General features: G+C 34.8%; 1 protein-coding gene across 2 annotated transcripts; it reads left to right on the top strand.

Annotated features, from left to right (window-relative positions):
• Positions 1–2649: 2649 nt before the first annotated feature.
• Positions 2650–23233, top strand: LOC143452158 ((E3-independent) E2 ubiquitin-conjugating enzyme UBE2O-like). Of its 2 annotated transcripts, none has more exons than XM_076953021.1 (23): positions 2650–2810; positions 4074–4186; positions 7369–7431; positions 7524–7625; positions 10372–10469; positions 11364–11433; positions 12221–12355; positions 12429–12661; positions 12742–12903; positions 13190–13396; positions 14342–14501; positions 14989–15089; positions 15188–15395; positions 16017–16180; positions 16257–16414; positions 16497–16636; positions 16974–17168; positions 18700–19093; positions 19268–19434; positions 19534–19734; positions 21012–21069; positions 21793–21893; positions 22104–23233. In XM_076953021.1, the coding sequence occupies exons 1-23, from the start codon at positions 2723–2725 to the stop codon at positions 22491–22493; spliced, it is 3708 nt and encodes a 1235-aa protein (XP_076809136.1). In that variant the 5' UTR covers positions 2650–2722; the 3' UTR covers positions 22494–23233. The 2 variants fall into 2 exon arrangements, with proteins under 2 accessions (XP_076809136.1, XP_076809135.1); XM_076953020.1 differs by having other exon boundaries at positions 2694–2828.
• The last annotated feature ends 1177 nt before the right edge of the window (positions 23234–24410 follow it).

The raw sequence follows: 24410 nt of genomic DNA on the forward strand, positions 1-24410 counted from the left end.
TAATGCCCACTAATGACTACGTCGTTGTCATTTAAGTTACGATAGTTAAACCTACCTGCCAGACTGCATTTTTTAGCAATATTCCAGTCGCACCCGCACATAAAGAGATTGAAATCTCAGCCACGCATATCGTATGTGCCATCTTGGTTTTGTATTTCTGTTTAGTTTTTTCTGACGCTACTTAACTGGAACTTGGGGAAATATGGGAAAAAAGTTAGCCTACAAAGTGCTATGAGTACACTTAGTTGTATCCGTGCACATTTTTTCCGAAACTGATAGGGAAATTGGTCAACCGTGCATTAAAAAAGTACCAAATTTATGTCCGGACTGCAGTCTGGCCTACTAGTTAGTACCCTAGCACTTAGTCGTAACAGGTAGCACAGCAAAGTGAGCAAACAGATGTAGTTACCTACAGGTAAGGTACCGGTACTTCTATAGCTGGAGACGATGGTATACACGACTGAAACTAGCCTATACCGCATAATCTTAAAATACTGTGTTTGTGTCAATCAGACTTGGCTCTACGTTAATATAAAACTTGCTTTAATTAACTGTATTGTATAAATATGATGGAACGATAGGTGAAATTAGGAAATGAAGAAATTAGCACTTTATTGTACCACCATACGAAACCTAAATAATGACAAATTAGGTCAAAAACGTTTGTTAATTTGATATTTCTGGCGTATTGAATGTTCCTTGTCAACTTAAATAACCCTGCAGGGTTTCGCAGACAAAAAAAAACTTGGGAAACCCTGGCCTAGGCTATGCATGCAGTTAAGCATACTATTTTGCTGCTCACTTCAAAGAGACAGCAGTAAATTTCCACTTAAACTTCTGAACTTTAGCCAAAGCATACATACCCTGAAGAGTATCTCATGCGTGACTTTCAAATATGGTAAACTACTATCATCAAAATATAATATTTTTAAATTTGAAAAATGGCATTGTGTTAGATCAACGATATAAAGAAGTATAAAGTTCTAAATAATCTATATAAAGTTCTTTATATCGTTGGTTAGATGCAACAATCGGAATCAAGTTGTGAATTTCTAAACCAAAAGTAGCTTAGAAAAAAAACTTAAATTTTGCAATAACCAAAGGTAATAATACACATACAAGTGTATTATTAATTAAATTACATATGGCCATAACCATGTTCCTAATTTTTTCATTCAGATTTGATTTTCTGTCAGCCTGGAAAGTCATAACTTATTGCTGGAAGCAAATTGGGTAAGCATACAAGATAATTTTATATTTTGAATGAATAACCAGTTTTTGTAAGTTTATCGTCAAGTAATTGGAACAAATTTTGTTCTTTGCTTTTTAGATGTTTAAATTGATTGATTTCCAAAATGTTTTCATCAGGTTCAGAAAAGTTGTTAAAATATTTCCAGCAACAAATTTGTTTATTATTAAACAAGTTTTTGACAATTGACCATGTTATAAGAATAAAATAAAATGATAGTATACTAAAATATGTATTTTAGCATACTATGCATCTATTGTTGTTAGATTTATACCATAGCACCCGATTCGTCAAAGATAAGCCCTAACAATTACTTTAAAAGATAGAATTATTACCATTAGCTCATACGAATGGCTAATCTGTGCGTTCTTTTTTCCCTTTCCTATGGGCTAATCCTAGACGAATGGGGCGACCATAGAATTGTAATAACCGAAGTTAATAAAAAACATTGTTTTCTTAACTTAACTTAAATTAAACCGTAAATAGCTTAAATGGACTTTTTACATACCACTTCTCCTATGCCTAGGGATGGTCAAAGCAGAATTCTAAACTACACTTGGGGCGATTACAAAACTGTTTGGACCATAAAAAATGAAAGAAAATTTTAATGAGTTAATTACTGGTAATGATCTGTAGGCGGGACTTTTTGGTTGACTGCCCGGGACTGTCCCGGCTTAAACAAGAGTACGAGACGTATGGTAAGCTTAGTGGAACTTTTTTCGTCAGTCTGAAGATGACACTCTACTTTCATCTTACGTTTGTAAAACGCGCAATCACTCACCAGTGCTTCAAAGATTTTCCATCTAACCTAAGCCTATAGAAGGGTTAGTGGCGCCTGCCTTTCAGCATGTTTTTAAAATTTCCGTAAATGGTAGTGTATAACTTTGGGAGAGTTGAAATAGCTTTATTGTACCAAATTGTTGCAAAAATGCCACCAAGTGAAGTAATCTTGATTTTGCATTAAACACTAACATCTTTTGGACCTTACTCTAGCAGTCTAGCCCTTTCTCGGAGTATAAGATTACCAAATGTACAACATACATTATGATATTTAACTATATCTAAATATGGATACAGTAACCAAACATAAATCGACGTCTTAAAATCAATAGTTACTGTAGCACAGAGCTTATTCAAAGTTTGTATGGTTAGATCAGGTTAACTTCCATGCATGTCTAGTTCTGGATTTTTGACAGATAAGACGTGCAGTGAAAGAAACCTTAGTTTTATTCAGCTGGAAAATTATTTGCTTTAATAATAATATGCCTGAATCATCTTGGAAGAGTGGATTTTTAGCAAGGCACCCAGATGTTGAAGAACTATTAAACCAGGGCATCATAACCAATCTAGTGGCCACTTACACAATTAACTTGACTTTGTATCTTTTTGCTTTAATTTAATGCTTTTCTTATGATTTTGGCTTCTTTATGTTAGCTATTTTCACAGTAATCAATACTTATTACTGTTTTTGAAATGGAACAATGTTTTTTTCCGGAAGATCTTGTGATTGGTCAATCCAAAAATGGAAGAACACGCTATGCCATTGTGGAAAGAACAGCAGGTTTTTTTGATGTTAATAGTAAGCTTAAATTATGTTATTGATGCATATGTTCCCACAAAAAAATTTCCACAACTTCTTGCTTCCTGTCTACAATTGAGGATTTTATGCCTGCAATAATCAAGACAACATTGTCTGTAGTAGAAGCTACTGATTATATGTGATATAATAACAATGATAGCTGGTAGGTTCTGTTTGAATATAAGTTTTCGTTGATAATGGTATGACATGGCTGTTATATGGTTTTGAATAATTTTGGGAAATACAGCATGTTCATTAGTATTAACATCATTTGTCTTTTGTATGCTCTGTCTTTAAACATAATTTTTAGCCCAGAGTTTTTAACAATAGAAACCACAATATTTTTCCAAGAAGTTATAAAAAAAGCCTTGTGATTATTTTTGGTTTTGGGGTCAATCATTCACTTTTTGCTATTGTTTTTTCCACTTTGTTGAAGCCAAAGGATTCAGCCTGAATTTTCTTTCAAGATTAGTATCCTTAACTAACATGGTCAAAATACATTAGTAATGTACTGATGCCACTATACCAATGTTAAGCATCAGAAAATTGATGTACAGTACTTCCTCGATTATCCGGTCAAGTTGGGTCAACATTTTCAAAAATCTGACCGGATAAGCAAAAAAAACGGATAATTGAATTTGTATTTTTACATCATAGAAATAGAAACAGAGAGAACAAATACAGTTGGGGAAGACTGTGGCGACCAGGGGAAGACTGTGGCGTCTCACTCCATGTACGAAGCATCTAATGCCTGGATTAAACGCCCGTCGACTCTGGCCGCTCAGGCGTACTTTTTTTGTACTGAAGGCGCGCCTCAGTGAACACTGAACAGGTTGTCACCTCCCAAAGTCATTGATCACTCGGCCGGATAATCGAATGCCGGTTAAACGAGGGACGGATAATCGAGGAAGTACTGTATTGACAACTTACCGATTCATCGACTTTAGCGCTATTTCACCAATGCATTGGCCGATGTTTTTAACCTTTGACCTTCCCTGAAACCAAATTTTCATCTTTTATTGTGTATCTTAACGATGACCATTTACTCCTATCGAAACAACATTTCTTAAACACCAAACACATTCAGTGAATGCGTATCACATGCAGCATGTATATTGAAGAACAAATATCACTCTATTATGTGCAAACGACATTCATATAGCTAAGAGTTTACAACTGCAAGTGCAAAAGTTGCAAGTTGGCAGTTGGGAAAAAGTTCAAATTCTTTTAAAACATTTTTTGCAGAAACTGCTTTCTCCGATGAAGATTCAGATGCTGCTCAAGATGTGGTTGATAATGGCTATGTGAGCTTGTCATGGTATCCAGAAGGCAGCAGAGAAGTTGTATCAGAATCAAAGGTACTATTAAGATTATGTGAAATAATTCTGCCCAATTGACAGTAGAAAGTTGTTCGAACCCAACAGTTAATTTTTTTGAGATATTCAAAGTTGGTATTCTAATTGATTTTACTATACAATTTCGTGGACACCAAACAGGTTTGTTTAATAAGTTATCCAAAACTTTAAGTTAAAGGCAGTTGACTTAAAAGCCTTCTACTGGGCTGTAAAGGAGTGCTTCTCAAAGGGTGGGCTGCAAAGCATTCCAAAATTTCTCTGTGTTCATTGTGAACCTGGGAACTATATTGTAAATATATATTTTGAAAATTATTGTTTTTAATTTGAGTGTTTGGTATTATATGAAAGACACTGCCAGTAAAATTTAGTCTAAAATTTCATCAAAACTGATGGCCCTAAAAAATTGTTAGTAACAGTGGAAATCGAGGTGCAAATTGGATTTCTTTTCAGAGCAAATGCTTAACAATTCTTTTGTCCATTTTCCCATTGTATTGACGATAAAAGAAGTCCGTAAACATGCGAATAAATGCAGCAAATTATTAGATGATCTGCATCATGAATTCTGTCGTAGATTTCTTGATTTCGAAAAATTGTGTCTAATCGTCTCATCTCCCTTGTCTCAAGTTGCTGTGACAGCACTGACGGAGTTACAATTGGGTTTAATCGATCTTCAGAGTGACTACCTTTTAAAAGAGGAATTCGAAGCCTTGAAGCTGAATGACTTCATTATGTAATGCCAGATTTCAGAAAATTCGAAAGGTGGCACAGAGTATGTTGGTACTGTTTGGTTCCACGTATGTTTGTGAACAGACTTTCAGCTTGATGAATTTCAACAAATCGAAGCACAGATCTCAATTGACTGATGCTAACCTAAAATCTGTTCTGACAATCGCCACAACCAAACTAACTCCAAATTTTGTTATTTTGGAAAAAAAATGTAGCTTAAGGACCTTGTTTAGACTGTAAATAAATGTAAATAATTTTTGTGCAAGTTTTGTTTATCTGTTCATCTTTAACAAGCTTATTATTGCAAACAATGTTGTTAATAAACTGTAGTTTATCACTCTTGTTCGTTTCATGCACCCGCATGGCCCGCTTGTATTAGTTTAAACATTTTTTGGCTCCTGATCTAAAAAGCTTGCCCACACTCGTTCTAACCCCACTAATCAAGTATGTTGATTTCACCCTGTGATACCATAATTAGTGTTTCATGTAACTCACAATAAATATGAAACATTGGTAATTCTATTTCATAGTTACTAATACAAATGTTTGGCATAAATCATGTCATTACATAACCTGCTTTTTGGGGGTTTATTTCATACACACAGAGCACAGCTAACTAGCCTTTTTATCTGTTTACGCTCATCCTTTAAACACAATTGAAATGCGTGCAATATTTGCAATTTTTTCTAGGCCGGCTGGTTCAGGTCGATCGCAGCTCATCAGCTTGTTTTAGACTCCATTGGCATGCTCAAAAGGTTGTCCACCCATGATTTACTTGCTTTAGCACTTGCCACTAACTTTTATATTATTGTCTCGCTAGTACTTTTTTCAGTTACTAGTCATAGTTATGCAGTACATATAGCTTAGTTATAATTTTGCAGTTTCGCTAATTAAAAGTATGCGTAGTGTAACAGAAGTTGCTTGGTTGGTTGTTGATTGAAATCCATGTCACCATTTATTGTTAATTGCCTTGTCGTTGACTAATTAGTGCAATATGAATCTATTTCGGAACAGTCTTACTTTGCCAGTGGGTTTTAATGTATATTTTCGCTTACATCAACCTACTGGCTTCTGGAACAAAACAACACGACCAGCAGCAAATGTACAATATATATATATTGACAACTTTCACACAATCGCCACCAATTGTTAGTATTTATGATTAAGTAGTAATTACTGTCAATGTTTTAGTTGTAAAATTACTGTTCATAATTTTTAAAATTACTTAATTAATTCGTAAAATTACTGTTTATTTCATAAGTTGTCATAGCTTAGAACAGCGTAGTCCAACTACTTTTGACTTACGGGCCACTTTACAAAAACGTGACAACTTGCGGGCCACTTCCAATGCTATTATGACGAAACAATCAAATGGATGCAATGATGCTGTCGCAATTATTGGATTATGCCAAATTTCTGACTGTTGCGCAATAGCCATTATTAGGGTTCTAATTTAAAAGATACATAACATGAAAACTGTGGAATATTTAAAGGAAACAAAAACGTCCGGAATACTAGGTACATATAAGCCTTTAAGAAATCCAGTTGTACTGACGAGACCTGATAGGTTGAAACAGTATAGGCCCTGCTGTCTACAACTTTGAATTAAATTTTTGACACTTTTTATCCAAAAGCTATACTTGTTCTAATTAAAATAAATTAAATCAATACTGTGAAAGCTCGCGGTCCGCAAAAATATTATCGGCGGGCCGCATGCGGCCAGCGGGCCTGTAGTTGGACCACGCTGGCTTAGAACATTACGGCCAACATTCTTTATTCACACTAATTGACTTCTCCCGTTGTAACTTTATTCTTTCGACTCTTATGCTTTCAACATCTGACTCAGAACTCTGTCAGTGCGTCAGTTTGTGTCTTCTTTTCAACATAGTCTATTTGTAATGGCCACAATGTACCATATTAGTTGATATAAGGCGTGGTCACCCTCGTTGAACAATGTTCGTCTTAGAGTCTGATAGGACAATATCGTAAAACATGATTCCATCCATTGTAGCTGTGACCTACTCACCGGCTATTACATCTTCTTGCACAATTTCCCGCGTGGAATAATTTTTGCCGATTAATTATGTCTTGATTACTGGCGCCAGTTAAATAGGGCGTCTATTGAATCCCATTTTTCACTTTCAAAGAACAAACACATTTATGGTATGGAAAAATTGCAGCTTCTAATAAAGAATGTCTTGGGTTTGGTTACCAGATCACATGAGAGCAGGGTAATTGCCGTGTTATTTGCTTCATTATTTTTGTAGCATAAGACATCATCAATATGCAGTTGTCTGAAAATCTTTTGATTACTTAATATATTGGTCATGTGATGCACTGGCTGCCTCGTGACAAATAGTTATTTAGTCTTTGAGATACAGTACAATTCTCACAATTGTTTCATGTTATTTGCTTATGCAATTCCTCCATTTTAAAGCCAGGTGTTGTTTTTGTCATAGCTGCAGTTGGTGGACAGAGCATCTCTTCCACATGATGTGATCAGGAGAAAAAGTGATAAAAAGGTGATTGTTTTTGCATAGATACGTTAGTTAATTTGTTAATGTGTTTGGCATACTATTTTTGATTTTCCCAAATTTGTTTTGAAAATTTTCAGGTTGGAACAATTATAGATATCAGTGTAATCTGCGATGCAGTTATTGTTGGAATGGACAAGGTTATCAAAGGGATTGATGCCAATTCATTTCATCAAATATATGTGGGTTTAGATCTGAAAATTACTGACTTTTTATAGTTTTCTTACCATGCACTATAACTAACCAAATGCATTTGCATAGCACGGTTAAAATGAGTGGTGTACCGAATCATGTTTTTTTGCAGCGAACCAAAACTGAATTTTTGGAAAAAAGAACAATAATTTCTAAAGTATGAAAATATGAAAAAAGACTTATTAAAGTTTAAATATACTTATAACAGAATTTAACCTATAAAATATATTAAGTCAAAAGTAAGTTATTATAACAGCAAACTCAGCTACAACAACAATTCGTTTACCTAGTTAAGCTCTCTTCGCTTAAGAAGGGAACTATAATCATAACATTCTTCCCTCCCAAAACAAATGGAACATGGGGTGTAACAAAACAGTGTTAACAAAAAGAACATTACAGAACCTTTTAATACTTAGACAATTGCTTATTACTCATCTTCACGGAGGCACATTTTTGTTATGCCACACTAAATGCCTAGGTGTGTCATTAACATTAGTGATTTCGGCATATGCCGTGTTGTCTCCATCATGTTGAACTCTCTCATCCGTTACATGATCGTTTACTAGTTAGGAACTGGATTGCTCAGCCACTTCAGCCATGCCATTTTGACCAGGATATGCACTAGTTTCATCATGTTCACTATTGTCTGCTGGGCAAGGAACAAAGCGGTGCACGCCCATTTGTGTAACGTACATTGGCGTAAGTTGGATTGAAACTGATTAGTTTAACATCATTTGCAAGAGGATCGTTCCTGTTTGTTCTCACAAACCGTTTGACCTTTTCTGCTGTAATCAACCACGAAACTGGGTTTGCTCCTGTGCAAGAACGACGTTGAAAGTTAAAAAATGTTCATTAGGCGACAGATTAGACACGTAAACAACAACAATTGAATCGAGTGCAAGGCGTCATCTAGAACTCTTTCCCATTGTGTATAATCCAAGTAATGTCTTTTTAGGGTAAATTGAACTGATTTTCATACAGTCCCAACGGTTTTCTCTGCTTGTTCATCTCCAGCTGGATGATATATACATGATTTGCGGAAAGCAGTACGTCTCTGCAACGAATAGGGTTTTGAACTAGATTGATGCAAATGCGGGACCATTGTCTGAATGAACAGAACCTGGTGTGCCGCACAACAAAAAGAGTTTGTCTGTGAACTTGATTAGAATTGAAGCTGTCATGTCTTTGCAAGGGAAGGCAAATGCGAAAACTCACCGACGACAATCAATAAATTCTTGTTATGACTAGCAGAAGGGACGGGACCCTCCAAGTTTAGACTTATCCGTTCCATCGGTTGTGTAGCTTTGATAAGAGTGTCATCTTGCTTGCAGTAAAACTGTGGTTTAACTTCAGCGCAAGTTTTGCATGCTGATATAACTCTTTTCTTATTAATTGTGGAGAAGGGTAAACTTTTCGTTCGAATGAAGTGCAAATACTCGCTTAATTACTAAGTACTCCCAGTTGATGTAAGTTATTGTGTAAATCTTTTAAGTTAGATCCTAAAGTCATCTCCAATGAAAATGCTCTCTTAAACGTATTGGCTTGTCGAATGCTACTTCAAACGTCAGTTCACTGTTTTTCAACAAACGATGACTTGCTTAATGTGAGGACATACCATATATAAAAGCATCTCGAACAAGTTCTTTTCTGTAATTCTCCGCTGACACAGCTTTCAAACTAAAATCTTTGCTCAGAAGTTGCAATGCTTGCAGGAACTCACTTAGCAATTCGTTGTTCCTCTGCTTCCTTGTTGCAAAAAAGTGCTGCGCAATAATAACATTCGATGCCTTTATATATATACAATCTTCAGTTTGGCAACTGCGGCTTCAAATGTTGTACAATCCTCTGTGTACTCAAAAATGTCCATACTCACATGCAAACAGTGTAGTGAGTTTATAAGGAGCATCCGCTTTTTGATAAATGCGACCCAGTGACTCTAAAAAACTTGAAAATAGTTTCAACCAATGTCTCAGCTGCTTGCCGCTTTATGATGGGTTGGGTTCGGTATTGAACCTCCAAGCTTTTAAAATATCCGTTAAAGCAATTGCCATGTTTAATTGCTGATAGAAGTTTGTTTAATTGAACTGTAACATGACCAAGTTTAAACAAACTTGTAACAGAATTTAATCTATAGAATAAATATATTCAAAAGTAAATTGTTATAACAGCAAATTTAGCTACAACCTTAAAGTAATTAACAACAACAACACTTCGTTTATCGAGCTAAGCACACTCTGGGCTTCACAATACTAACATGCTGGAGGCACAACAAACACACAATGCAATTAAGAGCAAAGGGGAACTAAAATCTTAACAGATATGTTACGTAAAGGATTTTCTGTTACAAGTCCGTTCATATCCACTGTAGTTTTAGTTTTCTTGCATTGAAAACATTTTTGAGCAAGTTTCAAGAAGTAAATATTTAATCTGCTGTATCTGATTTTTTACCTTCTATTTATTGATAGTACTTACCACCTTAATTTTATTATCGGTACTTGCCGTTTAGCTCTTTTTATTTCTTAGGTTGTTACATTTATGTATCGCAAAAAAGAGTAAGATAAAAATTCATGTATTCACCCTTGCATATTTTTCCCATTACATTGCATTGGTTTGGCCTTGCTTTTGAAACTCGTAAAACTTTTCACTCTAATATGGCCATACTTATCTGAATAGTACTGGTAATTCTTGACTTTAATTTGGCAAATAATGCTTTTGTTAATTATGTCTTTCTCGCAGCCATTAATTGAAGGAGATTATATTACTTATGGACCTTGGTTAGGACGAATTAAGCAAGCAATGGGGAGCCTCATACTTCGATTTTCAAATGGAGCAAGGTACTTTCGTAGTTTATGTGCACTAGCATTTTATATAACAGTTATTAATGCTCTTTTGTGGTGTAATTTTTTCTTTACTTAGATACTGCTTCAGCAGCATGGAAATCTAAAAAAATAAAGTTTTCCTTTTTAAATTTTTCATAGTTTTAAGATAATATACATTAGGTACAAATAATTATATTTTTAAATAAATCTCATAGTGTTCTGATGCAAATAGATGTAAATCCTATGTGTTACGGGAATGTGTAAGTGGTTAAGTTGAAGTGTCATATATTCTATGATGTGACACTGAAATATGATAAGGTGTATTGGTTGAGGAATCTTATGAAACTGTTCCAGTAAAGATTGAGTAGTAAAACGAAATACAATAGTACATATTCTTATATGCAGTTGTTTATAGAGCTTGCTGTTGGCTTATGTTTTTTCATGAATCATTATGCCCTGTACTTCTATAATAAGGCAAAGAGAAATGATTCCAATAGCTACAGTCCAACTAAATTGTGCCCCTGCACTATGTGGACAGTGTCCTGTGATTATTATTTAGGCAGTGATACATCACAAAGTGTCGTATAAAGGTATTAGCACTACCAGTTGATACTAATCATTTATTCAATCATTTTATTTTTTGTCATTGTTGTGGTGGTTATGAGAACTTAGTACTAGTTGTTAATAGAGAAATAGCAGCAAACCCTAATAAAAATTGAAAGGAATAGTCAATCACACAGAGAACACTTATTCCACATAGAGCAGCTGCCACAATTATTATACGTGCTACGAATTTGACAACTATTGTTTGTTTTCACAAAAATGTTTAGGTACTTCATTTTTTGATAGACTCACTTATCAAAAAAAAATTAATAGCTTTCACATAATTGCAACAAAAACATGTTTTAGAGGTCGGTTAAGTATGGAAGCGGATGGATGTGATCTGCTTGAAGATTTGTGTCCTCATGCCAGTGATCGTGTAGGTAACTTGTTTGATTAGTATGAGTAAGGGTGTATGATAGTATACCTTGCAGTGTTGTAATGACTCGAGTCATTGCTTGAAATGACTTTACTTGAGACTCGGGATTTAAGTAACTTGATACAAGTCATTAAATCTTAGTTGTTAATTTATTGACCAACTGAATTACAAACATTTGATTTCTTTGGGAACGATCGTTTAAACGTATAATCACTGATATGTCTATGTGATGCTACCTCACCAAGGTTGTTTAGTTTATGTTCTATTTTTGATGATCAAACAATACACCGTTATGACGCACATTCTTCATCCGTTTGTGGTGCAATGCCATAGCTTGTAAAACATGGGATAGCAATGTACCGGTCATTTTATCAATAGTATGGTGTGGGTAGTTTATGACGCGTTCGATATATTTTCATTCATTCGTTTATAGATATAGGTGATTAGGTCAGTAGGTGAGGGAAGTGGACATGCTAAAAGTTGATTTTAGTCATTTAGGGTTTAATTAAACTAAGTTTTAACTTACAAGGTAGATTTGGGTTTTATAGCGTTTGTGTTAGGTTAACGTTAGGCGGTAATATTGCCTTCTTCGTAGGACTTGATTTGACTTGCATTATAATGACTTGACTTAACTTGAGCAATTTAGTAATTTGACTCGACTTGACTAAAGTCAATTTCCTAAATGACTTGGTTACAGCACTGATACCTTGTCATAGATAAAAGATAAAAATTTGTCGGTATACACTGTATATGGATCGTGTGTGTAAAACATGAGTAAATATTGCAGGGCTCTTTTTCTGAAACTGGATGTCCATTCTATCCCGGTCAGTTACTTAGTGGACAATTAAAAGCTTTTAAAGAGATTGAGTGGCTTCAGGGAGAACTTCCAAAAGATAATCGAGCAAAAGTGTTTGTTGAACAGGTTGTATTTGTAGAGGTGGTTTTATTCTGTAATGAAATTGAATTTCACATTGATGCGACACTTTTATTTCTAGTTGAAGCTACATAGCATAAAAGTACATTGGATCCAACGAGCATTTACACCATCACAAGTAATTCCTGTTTCAGAGGGTGATGATTGTAATATAAATGACGGTACAGCGTTAAGTATAAAAACCTCAGAAAATTCAGACAAAAGTGATCGCTCAACAATGGAAATTGAGCTAAATCTGTCTAAAAATCCAGATAAACCCCCTCCTGCAGAAGTCTCTGGTGACCATTTGCAACAGTATGTCAATAAATCAGGCTTTTTTCTGTGTAAGAATTCCGTAAATTCTGAAATCTGATTTTCGATTGTTACTTGTTTAGTGTACATCGCTTATGTCGATTTTGGAAGGGAAACATACGTCTTGGAGACAGGTTTATGTATAATTTAACTGAAGCAGATGTTGCACATATGAAAACACGAATGAAACCAAACAAGAAACCAAAGCGTGCAAAGCGTAGCTTAGCAGCAAGAACATATGAGAGGTTGCAGTGTTTTATTTGTGAAATGTTATCATGCTATTTTTTTGCAAAATGTGTTCAAACCAGGTATATAACATTAATGGTGTAAAACATGAGGTTGTAATCTCTCAGTTAAATATCTGTAATTCTACACCTTAACTCCTTTAAACCAATGGATTTCAGTCAGTTGTGGGTTTCATATGTCAGCTAAGCTATATGTGTATATGTGCAATTATATTTAGTACTGGGATCGTAAAATACTTCTGTTGTTTTTCTATAGTTCAAGTTTTTCAATTTTTTTGTATTAAAGAAAGCAAGCCAGAACATCTCATTTTGTCGGAGGATCGTCAGCCAACATATATCACGAATGTGAAGCATATCAATCGGTTAAAAGAGAAATTAGTAGAAAACATAATTTGAGTTCTGATGGATCTTCAAGTGATGACAATGGAAGTAATAGAAGTGATAATCAAAACGATCATAAGGCAACTCTAGCACCTGCGCCAAAACTTAAAACGTATGTCTGGTGCTTTTATTAAAAAGTAATAAATCTTCTAACTCCTGATTAATTATCAAAACAGCCCTATTCGAAAGTGTCATTTTACAAATACTCAAAGTGAAAGGACAAGTCCAAAAACAAGTTGATCATAAATAAAAGAATACAACTTTTTGAATATTCTGGTGAAATAGTTCTTGGTTAGGTAGTTATAAGCAAAATAAAATCCCAAAATTGGCCTTAATTTTGACGTAGATGAAGGCTCTTGTGATTTCATAGACAACATTCACAAATTCATAAAGTCAGCAACACCTACTGTATGATATATCACGTATGTATCTGTTACAGCTGTATAGATTGCCAAAACAACCACAGCAACCAGGAAAGTGCCGGTTTGACGGGCAGCCTATACGGTCCAAAGGATATCGTAACTTCACAGATGCAAATAATTGGGCTACCAGATATTTTAAGTTTAAAATAATCATAATTTATTCAGTTATAATTCTTCATGTTGCTAATTTCTTCACATAATGCCTAATTGGGCATAGGCTAAACTCTTATGACCTACACTTCTGACTTGAGTTGACTACTGCACAAGGAAAGCAACAGCAGCATCGTGTTGTCAAGTAACTTGATTAATTTATGACATAACAATAGCCTTCATCCGCAGCACAATGAAGGCCAAAAATTGAGACTTTTTGCGATTTTTTTTGCCAATAAATACCTAACCATAGATTATTTTTCAAAATATGTTACCACAATGTTTGGTTAATAGTGTTCTTTCATATAGGATCAACTTGTTTTTGTACTTGCACCTCACTTTAAGTATACAGTTTGATTTTAGATTTATTGTTAGTGTTCCACACAACACAGTCATTTGCTCCAACACACAGCATGACATGAGTGCCATATCGGATATATTTAAGGAAATTTACTGCTGTTACAATGACGTATTTGTTTGAATAGAAAAACTCATCAAGCAAACACTTTCCCAGAAATAACGAATGTGGAAGAAGACGTTGTTTTTGAAGAAATGAAAGTAGATGGCCAGCTCAAAAAGTGGAGTGAGAGTTCTGATATTGGCACATTGCTTACAGATCAGAAATCAATTAAGCTCACTTGCCATGTGGGTAGTTAAGTATAATTAGTTGAGTACAGCAGCGCTTTAGGTAGTTCTGAAGTGAATGAAAATTCTCGACTCGCGTTAACGTAGACATTTTGGTTGACTTGATCCTAGTCACAAAACAAATTGTTATAGAATAGGATTTTCTATTTGTGAAAAAAAGTATTCAAAAATCACCATGCAATACATTTTATTGAATGTGCAAAAGCGTCAGAAATGGATATAATACGATTTTATGTTTGTATTTGCGTTACGAGTATCCAGAAAGCCGTTTATTATCAATCTCAAATGCAAAATAAATCGTAAATAGCGACTTGTTTGTGACTTTGCATATGTTAAGACTTGTACTTGACTTGACTCGACTCGACTTGAGAATTTATTTAAAATGGTTTGACTTGGGCTTGTGCTGGTAGTGACTTGACTTTTGTCACGGCCATTACGACTTCTTTCCATCACTGGTCAATTTTCATTTTGAATGTATTTGTAAAAGGCAGGAAAGTTTGAAGTGGAATTTTTTGGATCACCTGCAAATGGCTTTTCCATTTCAATTCGCAATACAGCTTTTCCGCCAAAAGTTCAGAAAAAGTTGAGGTAAGAAATTTAATGCCGTATAGCATTGTTAAAGAAGTAGAACTTCTCGTAGTGTTGTGTGTTGTTCTGGTACTATGAGTAGTTTCTGCGTGTACTAGTGAAATTCTTCGCAAAAGACTTCTATGTTTTCGTGGTTGGAGAAGATCTGGCTATACTTGCAATGTAGTTGTGGTAAAGTTACTTAACATTCTGCGAGAATTTCTGATTGAACAAGATCTTGCTAATTCTGAGACAATTAATGTTCCATATGAGTATCAACTGGACAATGTTACAACAAGTGGGGTTATGGATAAAGAAGGTTCGCAGGTGCGTTGTAGCAAACTAAACTATCTATATACAATAGATATGGAGCATTTCCCTTATAATATGTGCTGAAAGTTTGTTTCCTCAAAACTGAGAGAAAATTTTAATTTACTTTGTACAAAGTTTTAGTTGTTACGACCAATCTTCAGATATTATTACAATTTTTTCCATTTCTTTCAAATTATTTGTGTCAAATATGCAGCGCGACAGTGACAATTATGCCACGTGTGTTCTTAGTTCACCCACCGACATTTGCATTAATGTTGTCGTTTAATGTTAATGAAATAAACGAAGAATTTGATGAATTTTGTCATTTTATGCCTTTAACTGGATTAATCCTGGTGTGGTGAATTTGTAGTGTAGGAACTTCGGTTATTGTGAATATTCAAATATTATTACCAAAATGGTTTGAACCCCAGATGGTCATAACAAGCGGAGTCTACTATGTTACATACTATAAACTTAGTTACTTATCAGTACACATTTTTTAAAAGTTATTTTGAGTTATCTGAAATTTTTAGTTACGGTAAGCTTAGTGAATAAGCCTTTACTGCATTGTGGCCAAAGGCTATTGGTGAATTTATTTATGTGTTATGCGTTGATCTGAAATTTATTGTTTGGTAGTTAGAGGTTGAAATGACCACTGCTTCAGCCACTAAGCAGGTAGCAAATAATTCAAATGAAACAAAAACTATAGAGAAAAACATTTGTGAGAAACATTATTTCTCTTCGTTAATTGCTACAAAGCGCCAAGTTGGAAGGAAATGTGGATATTCAGTCGACGAAATGTAAGAAAGTGTTGTGCCCAAGTATCAGTACATTTTCTGGTAATTGTAACACTATAGCACTAACATTATATCATAGTGTAGCTATAGAAGTTTGTGCTACTCATACGATGGTAACAATTGAATGGCAAGATGGAACTCAATCCGAAAATGTTCCAACTACTCAACTTGTACATGTCAACCATATAGATGATAATGATTTTTGTCCTGGAGATTTTCTTTACAGAGAAAATGCTGGCAAGTTTGTTAGTATTGTTAAAGTTTCTTTATAAATTTTGTTATTTTTCTCTTAAATATTCTACTTTGTGATCTCCTTCAGAAGCAGGAACTTCAAGTTTTCTTCATTCAGATGTTTATGGAGTGGTTCTGGCAGCTGATAATGAAAATCGCATGGTGGTTGTTCAATGGTTTAAGTTAAATTCTTCTTCAAATAAAGTTGAAAAACTTGCACAAGAAGAGGTAAAGTAGTATCAGGCTCCATTTCAAATATTCTTCATTTACTGGTAGTTGTTGTAGAAATTCAGGAAATTCAATTCAGAATTCAGAATTCAAAATTCTTTCTCCACTAGACTGACTGACAACTAGTTTTTGATTTAAGGCCGACTTGTTTTTGAACTTGCTCCCCACTTTTAGCGATGGTCAAACTGTATTGCTGAAGTGATCAAAACCACAGATTATTTAAACCCCATATGGTGCTCATATTTGTAGGCATAGTTTGTAATTTTGTACGTACGACTGACTTCTTCAGGTGTTTGGAGTTTGCTCATGTTTTTTATTCACTGTCAAAATGTTTCAGCTCAGTGTATACGAGGTTTCGGAGCATCCAGATTTTCGATTTCGGGTATCTGATTTTGTTGTTCGTCTTTGTTCCTTAAGTGATAAAGAAGCAGTAAAAACTAACCAAGTAATAGGAGAACTGTTGAAAGTGACTAATGAAGGGAAACTTCTTGTTCATTGGTCAGATGGAACTGAATGTGAGATTTTTCCTCAGGTTAGTTTGCCTTTTACAAAACTATTAGTTTAGTGTAGTAATATATAGGGTTGTTGGTTTTTGTCTTGTTTGCTTGGGAGATATGTTCGAATTTGCCAATCGGCCAATTACAGTTCATGGCATGATTGCTCAGCATGTAAATTGGGCTCATGAGCCATTCTGCTAAATTTTCAATTGATGATGGCAAGTGGAATTGTTGGAATTGCAGATATTGATAACTTGCATTGTACTTACTCTTATCCAATTTATTATCACAAGCACAAATGCCAACTGTTAAGCCGTAGTGCATACACAAGTAATTTTATGTTAATATGTTGATTGTCCTGAGATAGTTGGAAGTTTGTCCTTTGCACGTAAACATTTAAAATCCGAAAACGGAGAAAAGAGTGGTTAGTTCAATCAGGTTTTCCAGTTTAAACTGGCAAAAAGCGAGGAAATAAAAATCATAATAGATTTGGTAAGCCATTAAGATTAGATGAAATGCCAAGGTTTAAAAAATAAAGTTTACAACAAACTAGTTGAGAATATTTGTTTTTGACCCAGCAAGAATTGTGTTATGTGGCCCATACACTTTAAATTCTAAAACATGGCTAAAAACCATCGATATAGCATTATAGCTGCACAAAAAATATTAATTATTATCCTGTGAGCTGATAAGTAGGTTTGCATTAAAATAGGAGACAGGCAATAGAGTAGCCTATGGTGTGTTAGTGGTAAAGCTTGGAATTTGGCCGTTAGCCGGATAATATTTGCTATTAGCTGGTGGTTAGTTGCCATTGTCATTAAACGGCAAGTCAAATTGTTTATTGCATGTAAGCCCACTGATTATTCTCAGGAAGCTTGGTGAATTGTATTAACCATGTATGTCATGCTAGACTCCAAACTTTTCAAGGAAACAAACTATTCAAGCATTAAAATGATTAACAGAACAGCACATTTCCCCGAATCAATGGATTATTATTAAAACTTTGCTCCTAATGTTTTACTATTTGTAGGTTTTCGGCTAATGATTAAATGTTTAATTGTTAAGAGCTTTTACTTGTTACAGGTTATTAGCCGGATGAACTTTTCTAGCCCTAATTAGTAGTTCATAATGTAAAAGCTTATTTTCTTTTGCTGAAGGGACCCATTGGGCTACTTAAACTTATTAGGAAAAGATGCGGTAATATTTCCACTATAATTCCACTATTTGGGTTTGTCAGCCGTGCTGACGCTATCAACTTTTTTCATTCTCCCGTTAGTCCGTAATGCACGTTTTTGACCTCGAAGCCTTGTCTCATTTTTCCCGTCCAATTTGTGGAAAATGTCCTAACTACTAATATGTTTGCAACCACCTGCGTCAGCACAATTTTTTCGTTCCCCACATTGAAGATGAAAAAAAAGAATGAATAATGAAACTTTGCCTTTGGTAGAAACCTTATCGTTAATAAAAGTCATTTAAGTAACTTGTTGATTAGTTGGTAGGTGTAATTTTGATTTGTTGTTATTTTTTGATTAGCTTACAGCTTTTGTTTGTTATATACATCTGCAGGAAGCTCTTTTAATTGACCCAGACGAAGTAGATAGTCTTCTTGAAAGCACATTTATCGACTCAGATTTAAGTACAACTAGCTCTGATCTCTCAGAGGGAAGCTGGGAAACTCTTGACAGTGGAGATGATTCATCTTTAGCTCAAAATCCATCACAAAGCCAACAAGAATTAGATAAAATTTCTTCTGTGACTTCAGATGAAACTGAATTTTCAAGTAACAAAGAAAATTCACAGCTACATGACACTATAGTGGTCTCTTCTGTTATTGATGAGATTGTATCCACTGTCTCATCTCGTGAAGATAATGAGAAGATATTGGGTGTGGAAGAAATAGCTCCAGATGATGATAACTTAGCAAGCATCATTATGATGACTCCTGGAGAAACTGACATAGGTCGATCGATTGTTTCTATGCATGAAAATCAAAAGTTGTGATAATTGAAAGATTCATAATCTTATCTGCTAGACGTAGTAACCTTAATTAAACTACTACAGAAACAAATCTTACCGTCTTTTTTTATCAATCAACTTTTGCGGTCTCAGTTATTCATTTTGGTTTTCTTCTTAGGATGTCAGTTTTATTCGGATCCCAAAGTTCCTTCTAATCATTATTATTTGTCGGTGGAGTTCCAACCAAAAAACATGAAGATATTTATGAAGGCAGTCAAGCGTGACCTCTACCTTCTGCAGTCCCTCCCAAGTGGAATATTTGTGAAAACATATGAAAACAGAATGGTAATTGTTCAATACCCCATAGTTGCTATTTTCTCTCACATGAATAAGTAATAATTTGAGCGAAATGTCTTGCCTGATTTTTTAATAACTTCTGTACAGGATTTGCTGTCGGTACTGTTCGAAGGCCCACACAGCACGCCGTATGAAGATGGCCTTTTTGCATTTGATGTTCAGCTTCCTTGGGACTATCCAAACATTCCACCCAGATTTCATTATGTTTCATATACATCTCGTCTTAACCCAAATCTATACACGAATGGAAAAGTTTGTGTCAGCCTTTTGGGCACATGGGTAGGAAAGGTAAAAAGTTGAAAGGATTTTAACATTAAAAATGAACTAAATTTATCCAAAGGAAATTTCAAAGGTTAAGAACTTCTCGAACATAAAAGCTAGAGAAATTGAAATTGTTGGCATCTTGCAGTCTCTGTTCTAAACCACATTTCTGCAAATGATGGGCCACCGAAAAATTTTACACATACACAGCATGTGCACATTGCAAAGTTTTTATCTGCTATCAATACACTTCATTTTTCCTCCCTGTCTACGATCTTTACTGATACTGTATACCAGGGATGTTCAAATGGCGGATCTCGATCCGGATCCTGATCTTTTCAACTTTTTGTGCGGATCTTCCAATGTAGTCTTGAAACAATCTTGCAGCTGTAGCACACTTCACTTTTGACTTTTAAAAAGTTATTAATATGTTGTAGGCCCTACAATGTAGGTTGAATTTACATAAATAAAGCACCGTAAAAATTAAAGCATGTCCAATATGTTTACTATTCGTATTTAGTGGATCATCACGTTGTCAGGTTTGGTTTTGGTGGATCATGGCAGAAATCATTTGAACACCCCTGCTGTATACCATAACCCTGCTGTACATCATAAATATTGTTCATAACACTATTTTTAATAGTGTATAACACCGGTTTTATCTATTTAGTTTGCCATTTTACTGCTGCTAGCAATGACAGCATGAAAATGACAGTGTTATTACTTTCAAAGAAATTTGAAAATAATAACACAATATAAATATTTTTGAAAAAATCACAAAACGATTCAGTCGCATATTTTTAGAGCTATTCTAATTAATTGCAATAAAATTTGTTATGGTCCATTGCTTTGGACCAGTGTTTCTTGTCTAGGGGCACTACAAAAGTCTGGTGAATTTAGCAAACAAACAAGTAATCATTTTTCATAACTTTCATTTTTAAATTTAGTGTGAATAAAAAGCGAGAAATGTGCTGATTTAAGGCTGAAACTAACAGAATTGGCTTCTTGAATCAAGCAAACCCGTAGTTGGCGTCAGCGGCAGAGCTACCGTTGCACTGAATTTAATTGAGTGTGAATTTTAACTAAGATTTGCATAAAACAAAATTTTATTAAACACCTGTAGTATGCTTAGCAGTCAATGTACTGAGTCAGGGTGATGTACAATTTTTAAAAGCAAAAGTGTAGCCTCGTAGAAAAAAGGGTTAAGAAACGATGTCTGTGAAATCCTTGTATGATGATTCAAAAAAGTACAATTTTGCAAATTTTTTGACACAGTTGCAAGAAATATTATTTATGTTTTGTAGGGCAATGAAGTTTGGAGCAAAGATTCCAATCTTCTTCAGGTTCTTATTTCAATCCAAGGTAAGCTTCTGTGTTATGGAGGTCAGTACGATAGTATGTATCATATAGCTATCTGAATTCATCAGTTGTATAAAAGGTTATCATTAGGACGATTCTTGGTCAATAAAGTCAATTTTTGTGGTTGTAGGGAATAACAAGAAAATCGTGGAAACCAAGTGCTGCTTGGCGCTGTAGCATAAATATCACCAAAATTATAAACAACAAAATTCAATTTAAATTTAAGCACATTTTGTTGCAAATTAATCGCTTTTATATGTTTACTTCTTAGTTTCCTTGAAAATTTTGAGAAAAGTTAGGTTTTATATTGCAACCGAATGGATAAAACGGTCTGTATCAACGTCTCCCGCAGCATTTTTCTGTCATGTGATGTATGTATGACGCAATATTGTATTTTCGACGTTGCACAATTCAACCATAATTATCATTATCACTTATAGTAATAACTTATCACATTAGTTACGCGACTAGAAAAGCAATTTCGCGTCTTGTGGTAAGAAAGATAGGAGTTTTTAAGTATCACTACGAATTTTTGACTTTGAAGTGACTTTTTCTTTTTCCGGTTTTTCAGTTCTTTTTTCTTATAAAGTCAATTTTTTAAAGTTTTTAAGTCAATAAGGAATCGCTTTAGTTATCATTTATATTGCTTTATGTAAGTGTAGTGTTAAAAAGCTTTAGGTTTAAAGATTTGATGAAGTGCCTTAATATGTCTGCTTTCATGAACAGGATTAATTCTAAATTCGGAGCCATATTTCAATGAAGCTGGCTATGAAGGACAACGTGGCACAGCCGAAGGAATTCAAAATAGTCGCTGTTACAATGAAATGGTTTATATTGTTTAATATTTCTAATATAATTTACACATCTGTAACTGTATAGCCTATTTATTTTTTGTTCACAATTAGTGAAAGGCCATACAGTAGACGCCGTTAAATACATCTTGGTCCCAGCCGATTTCGGAGTTAATTGTCTTCTCGTATGTTGCCTTTAATTTGCTTTTAACTCCTTGCGCTCAATAAGTATTTTTGTATTTTCAGGTTATTCTGCGCTTAGTTCAGCACATGGCTGCCTTCATCTTTGCACCACCTGAAGCATTTTTAGCTTTGAGTATTGAACTTTGTAAAACCCGGATCCCGAGCCTTATAAGACGAGTGAATCACATAATAAGGTTATCTCAGGACTTACTGAGTGACTCCTTTTTGCCCTGTAAAAAACAAAATGTTGTTATGGCTGCAACGGCCATAAATGGGAATGGCGTTTCGTACCTTAGTAACCAAGACACTGTGATTGACTTGTTTGAAAAACAGAGTAAGAATGAAAAGATTGGATTTTCAGTTGATTATCCCTTACTGCCAGTCTCCAAAGGAGGTTTGATAAGTCTTCGAACTAAGCTACAGCAGCTTGTTGATTTTGCGCAAAAAATGTAGGGTCTTTCACGTGGTTACATATTTATGTAACGCCTTTCTTTTTACTGTACTAATCGTATCTGATTATTATATTCCGATAAATTAATAATCATTGTCAACATGTTAGCCTTACTTCAACGCACTTAACACACGCTTAAAGCATGATTGGTAAAAAGTGCAGCGGCTGCTACATCACCTCCTTTCAGTTGAAAATGATACATTTATGTATTAAAATTTCTGTCTTGAAATTATTTATTATAATGCTATTTTCTGTATAGCTTACTGTGCTTGTTCACCTAACTATTTTGCGATTTCAACCCAACCTTGAATAATTACTGTTAATTGGCTGTTCAATGTTCATCCTGCTTAATGTTAGACTTGTTTACGCTATTGCTTGAATGCTGTTGACGTTTGCCTCCCAGTCTACAAAGGTCATGTTTTTATTATAATTTGGATTTCATACATGACATTGTTTATAATTAGGTTTTCCGTGTTCAAGTTTATTTATTTCTGTCTCCATTATCTAGCTAAAATAACTCCTACACAACAATGTGTTAAAACATTTTCTGTTAAATGATTTCATTAATTAAGCAAAAAATGAAATAATTTTCTAAAGTTTTTATTTTTGAACCTTTATCAAAGCTGCAAAGGTATTGCCAGGAACAAATATAAAAGCTTCTGGATGGCACGGTGTTGGTTGCGCGACATTTCGTACTCCAAGCAAATACAACGTTGGGTTAAAGTTTCGATATGCACCTCCAGCTTTGAGTTTTGTTCCTGCAGAACGTGAACGACTGAAGAGGTGCAGGTGAGGCTCTGAGTCGAAGAGGTTATTGTTGGGCTTGTCATGCCGACACAATCAGAAAATTCAGGTAGTTCATGCTGAGTTTGCGGGTGTCACCAGTGAAACGTATCCATGAATGCGAGGGTTCGTACATGTGAAGCCACTATAGGGATGGGCTGATACGAACCCCAACCCGAATAGATTCGCCGAATATCGTCTTTGTGGAAGATTCGGACGAACACGAATACTAACAATGGCGAACCCGAATACAATATTACTTATAAATTTAATGACTTTAATTAAAAGTGATGGTCTATTTTCCCGACAAAGCTAAACTAGAGTCAGCAATACTTACAATGAAGGTCGTTTTCCTATCAACTTTGCTTCGTCAATCGTTTTTTAAACACTATTTTTCGTAGGAAAGCGATTAGTTTATCAATTACATCATTTTACAAGCAAGACTAGACAATTTTTCTATGAAATTTTATTGTTTGGTTCTAATACGAATAGATTCAGGATTCTTTCGTGTCGACCTTCATGATATTCGGGTTCGCACGAACCCGAATAATCTTCCTCGTGGCACATCCCTAGAAACCACCGATGTATCTTTAGTAACTCTGATAAATCTCACTCTTGAAGGGTCGTACTTAGCACAGGCGGCTGCAATACTAAACTGGTGCGATAAAGAAATGTCACTTCAATGAAACCATCGTTTATTCGGCGATGAAAAAGTGTGTGTTCTGTAGAAACTCGTACGAAAAACAAGCTGTGATAAATATATCAATTAATGTAATATAAAATTGTGTACGACATAGAATTCTCGTCTATCGAATCAGCGAAGCATAACACTTTGTGACGTAATCGATGCTTCCCCTGTGCGTGCATTTTGATTTATTCAGTCCTTTTTGGCTTTTACGCCCAACGGTGCAACATGTCTTTGTGCTGTTGCTGTCACAATGTTCTATCTTGATGTATTCGTTCAAAGAAGCTTCAAATATAATCAGATTATACAGTAGTCATTTCTGTGTCATTATTGCTGAAGTCTTTCAAAGTTCACTGTTAAGATATACACAAGGAAACAGACTTTGTAGTGTAAGTGGGTAAACCTTACAGGCTAAGGTACCATATACCACTTTTCATTACAAACTGGTGCC

The sequence above is a fragment of the Clavelina lepadiformis genome, chromosome 4 (assembly GCF_947623445.1).
Source record: "Clavelina lepadiformis chromosome 4, kaClaLepa1.1, whole genome shotgun sequence".
Classification (NCBI taxonomy): Eukaryota; Metazoa; Chordata; class Ascidiacea; order Aplousobranchia; family Clavelinidae; genus Clavelina; species Clavelina lepadiformis.

Bases quoted from the DNA above. Each gene is read 5' to 3' on its own strand.
- LOC143452158 (XM_076953020.1), top strand. From the start codon at position 2,723: ATGGAACAATGTTTTTTTCCGGAAGATCTTGTGATTGGTCAATCCAAA. The intron at 10,470-11,363 runs GTACTTTCGTAG...AACATGTTTTAG, and splicing joins CGATTTTCAAATGGAGCAAG to AGGTCGGTTAAGTATGGAAG. The intron at 12,662-12,741 runs GTATGTCAATAA...TTACTTGTTTAG, and splicing joins TCTGGTGACCATTTGCAACA to TGTACATCGCTTATGTCGAT.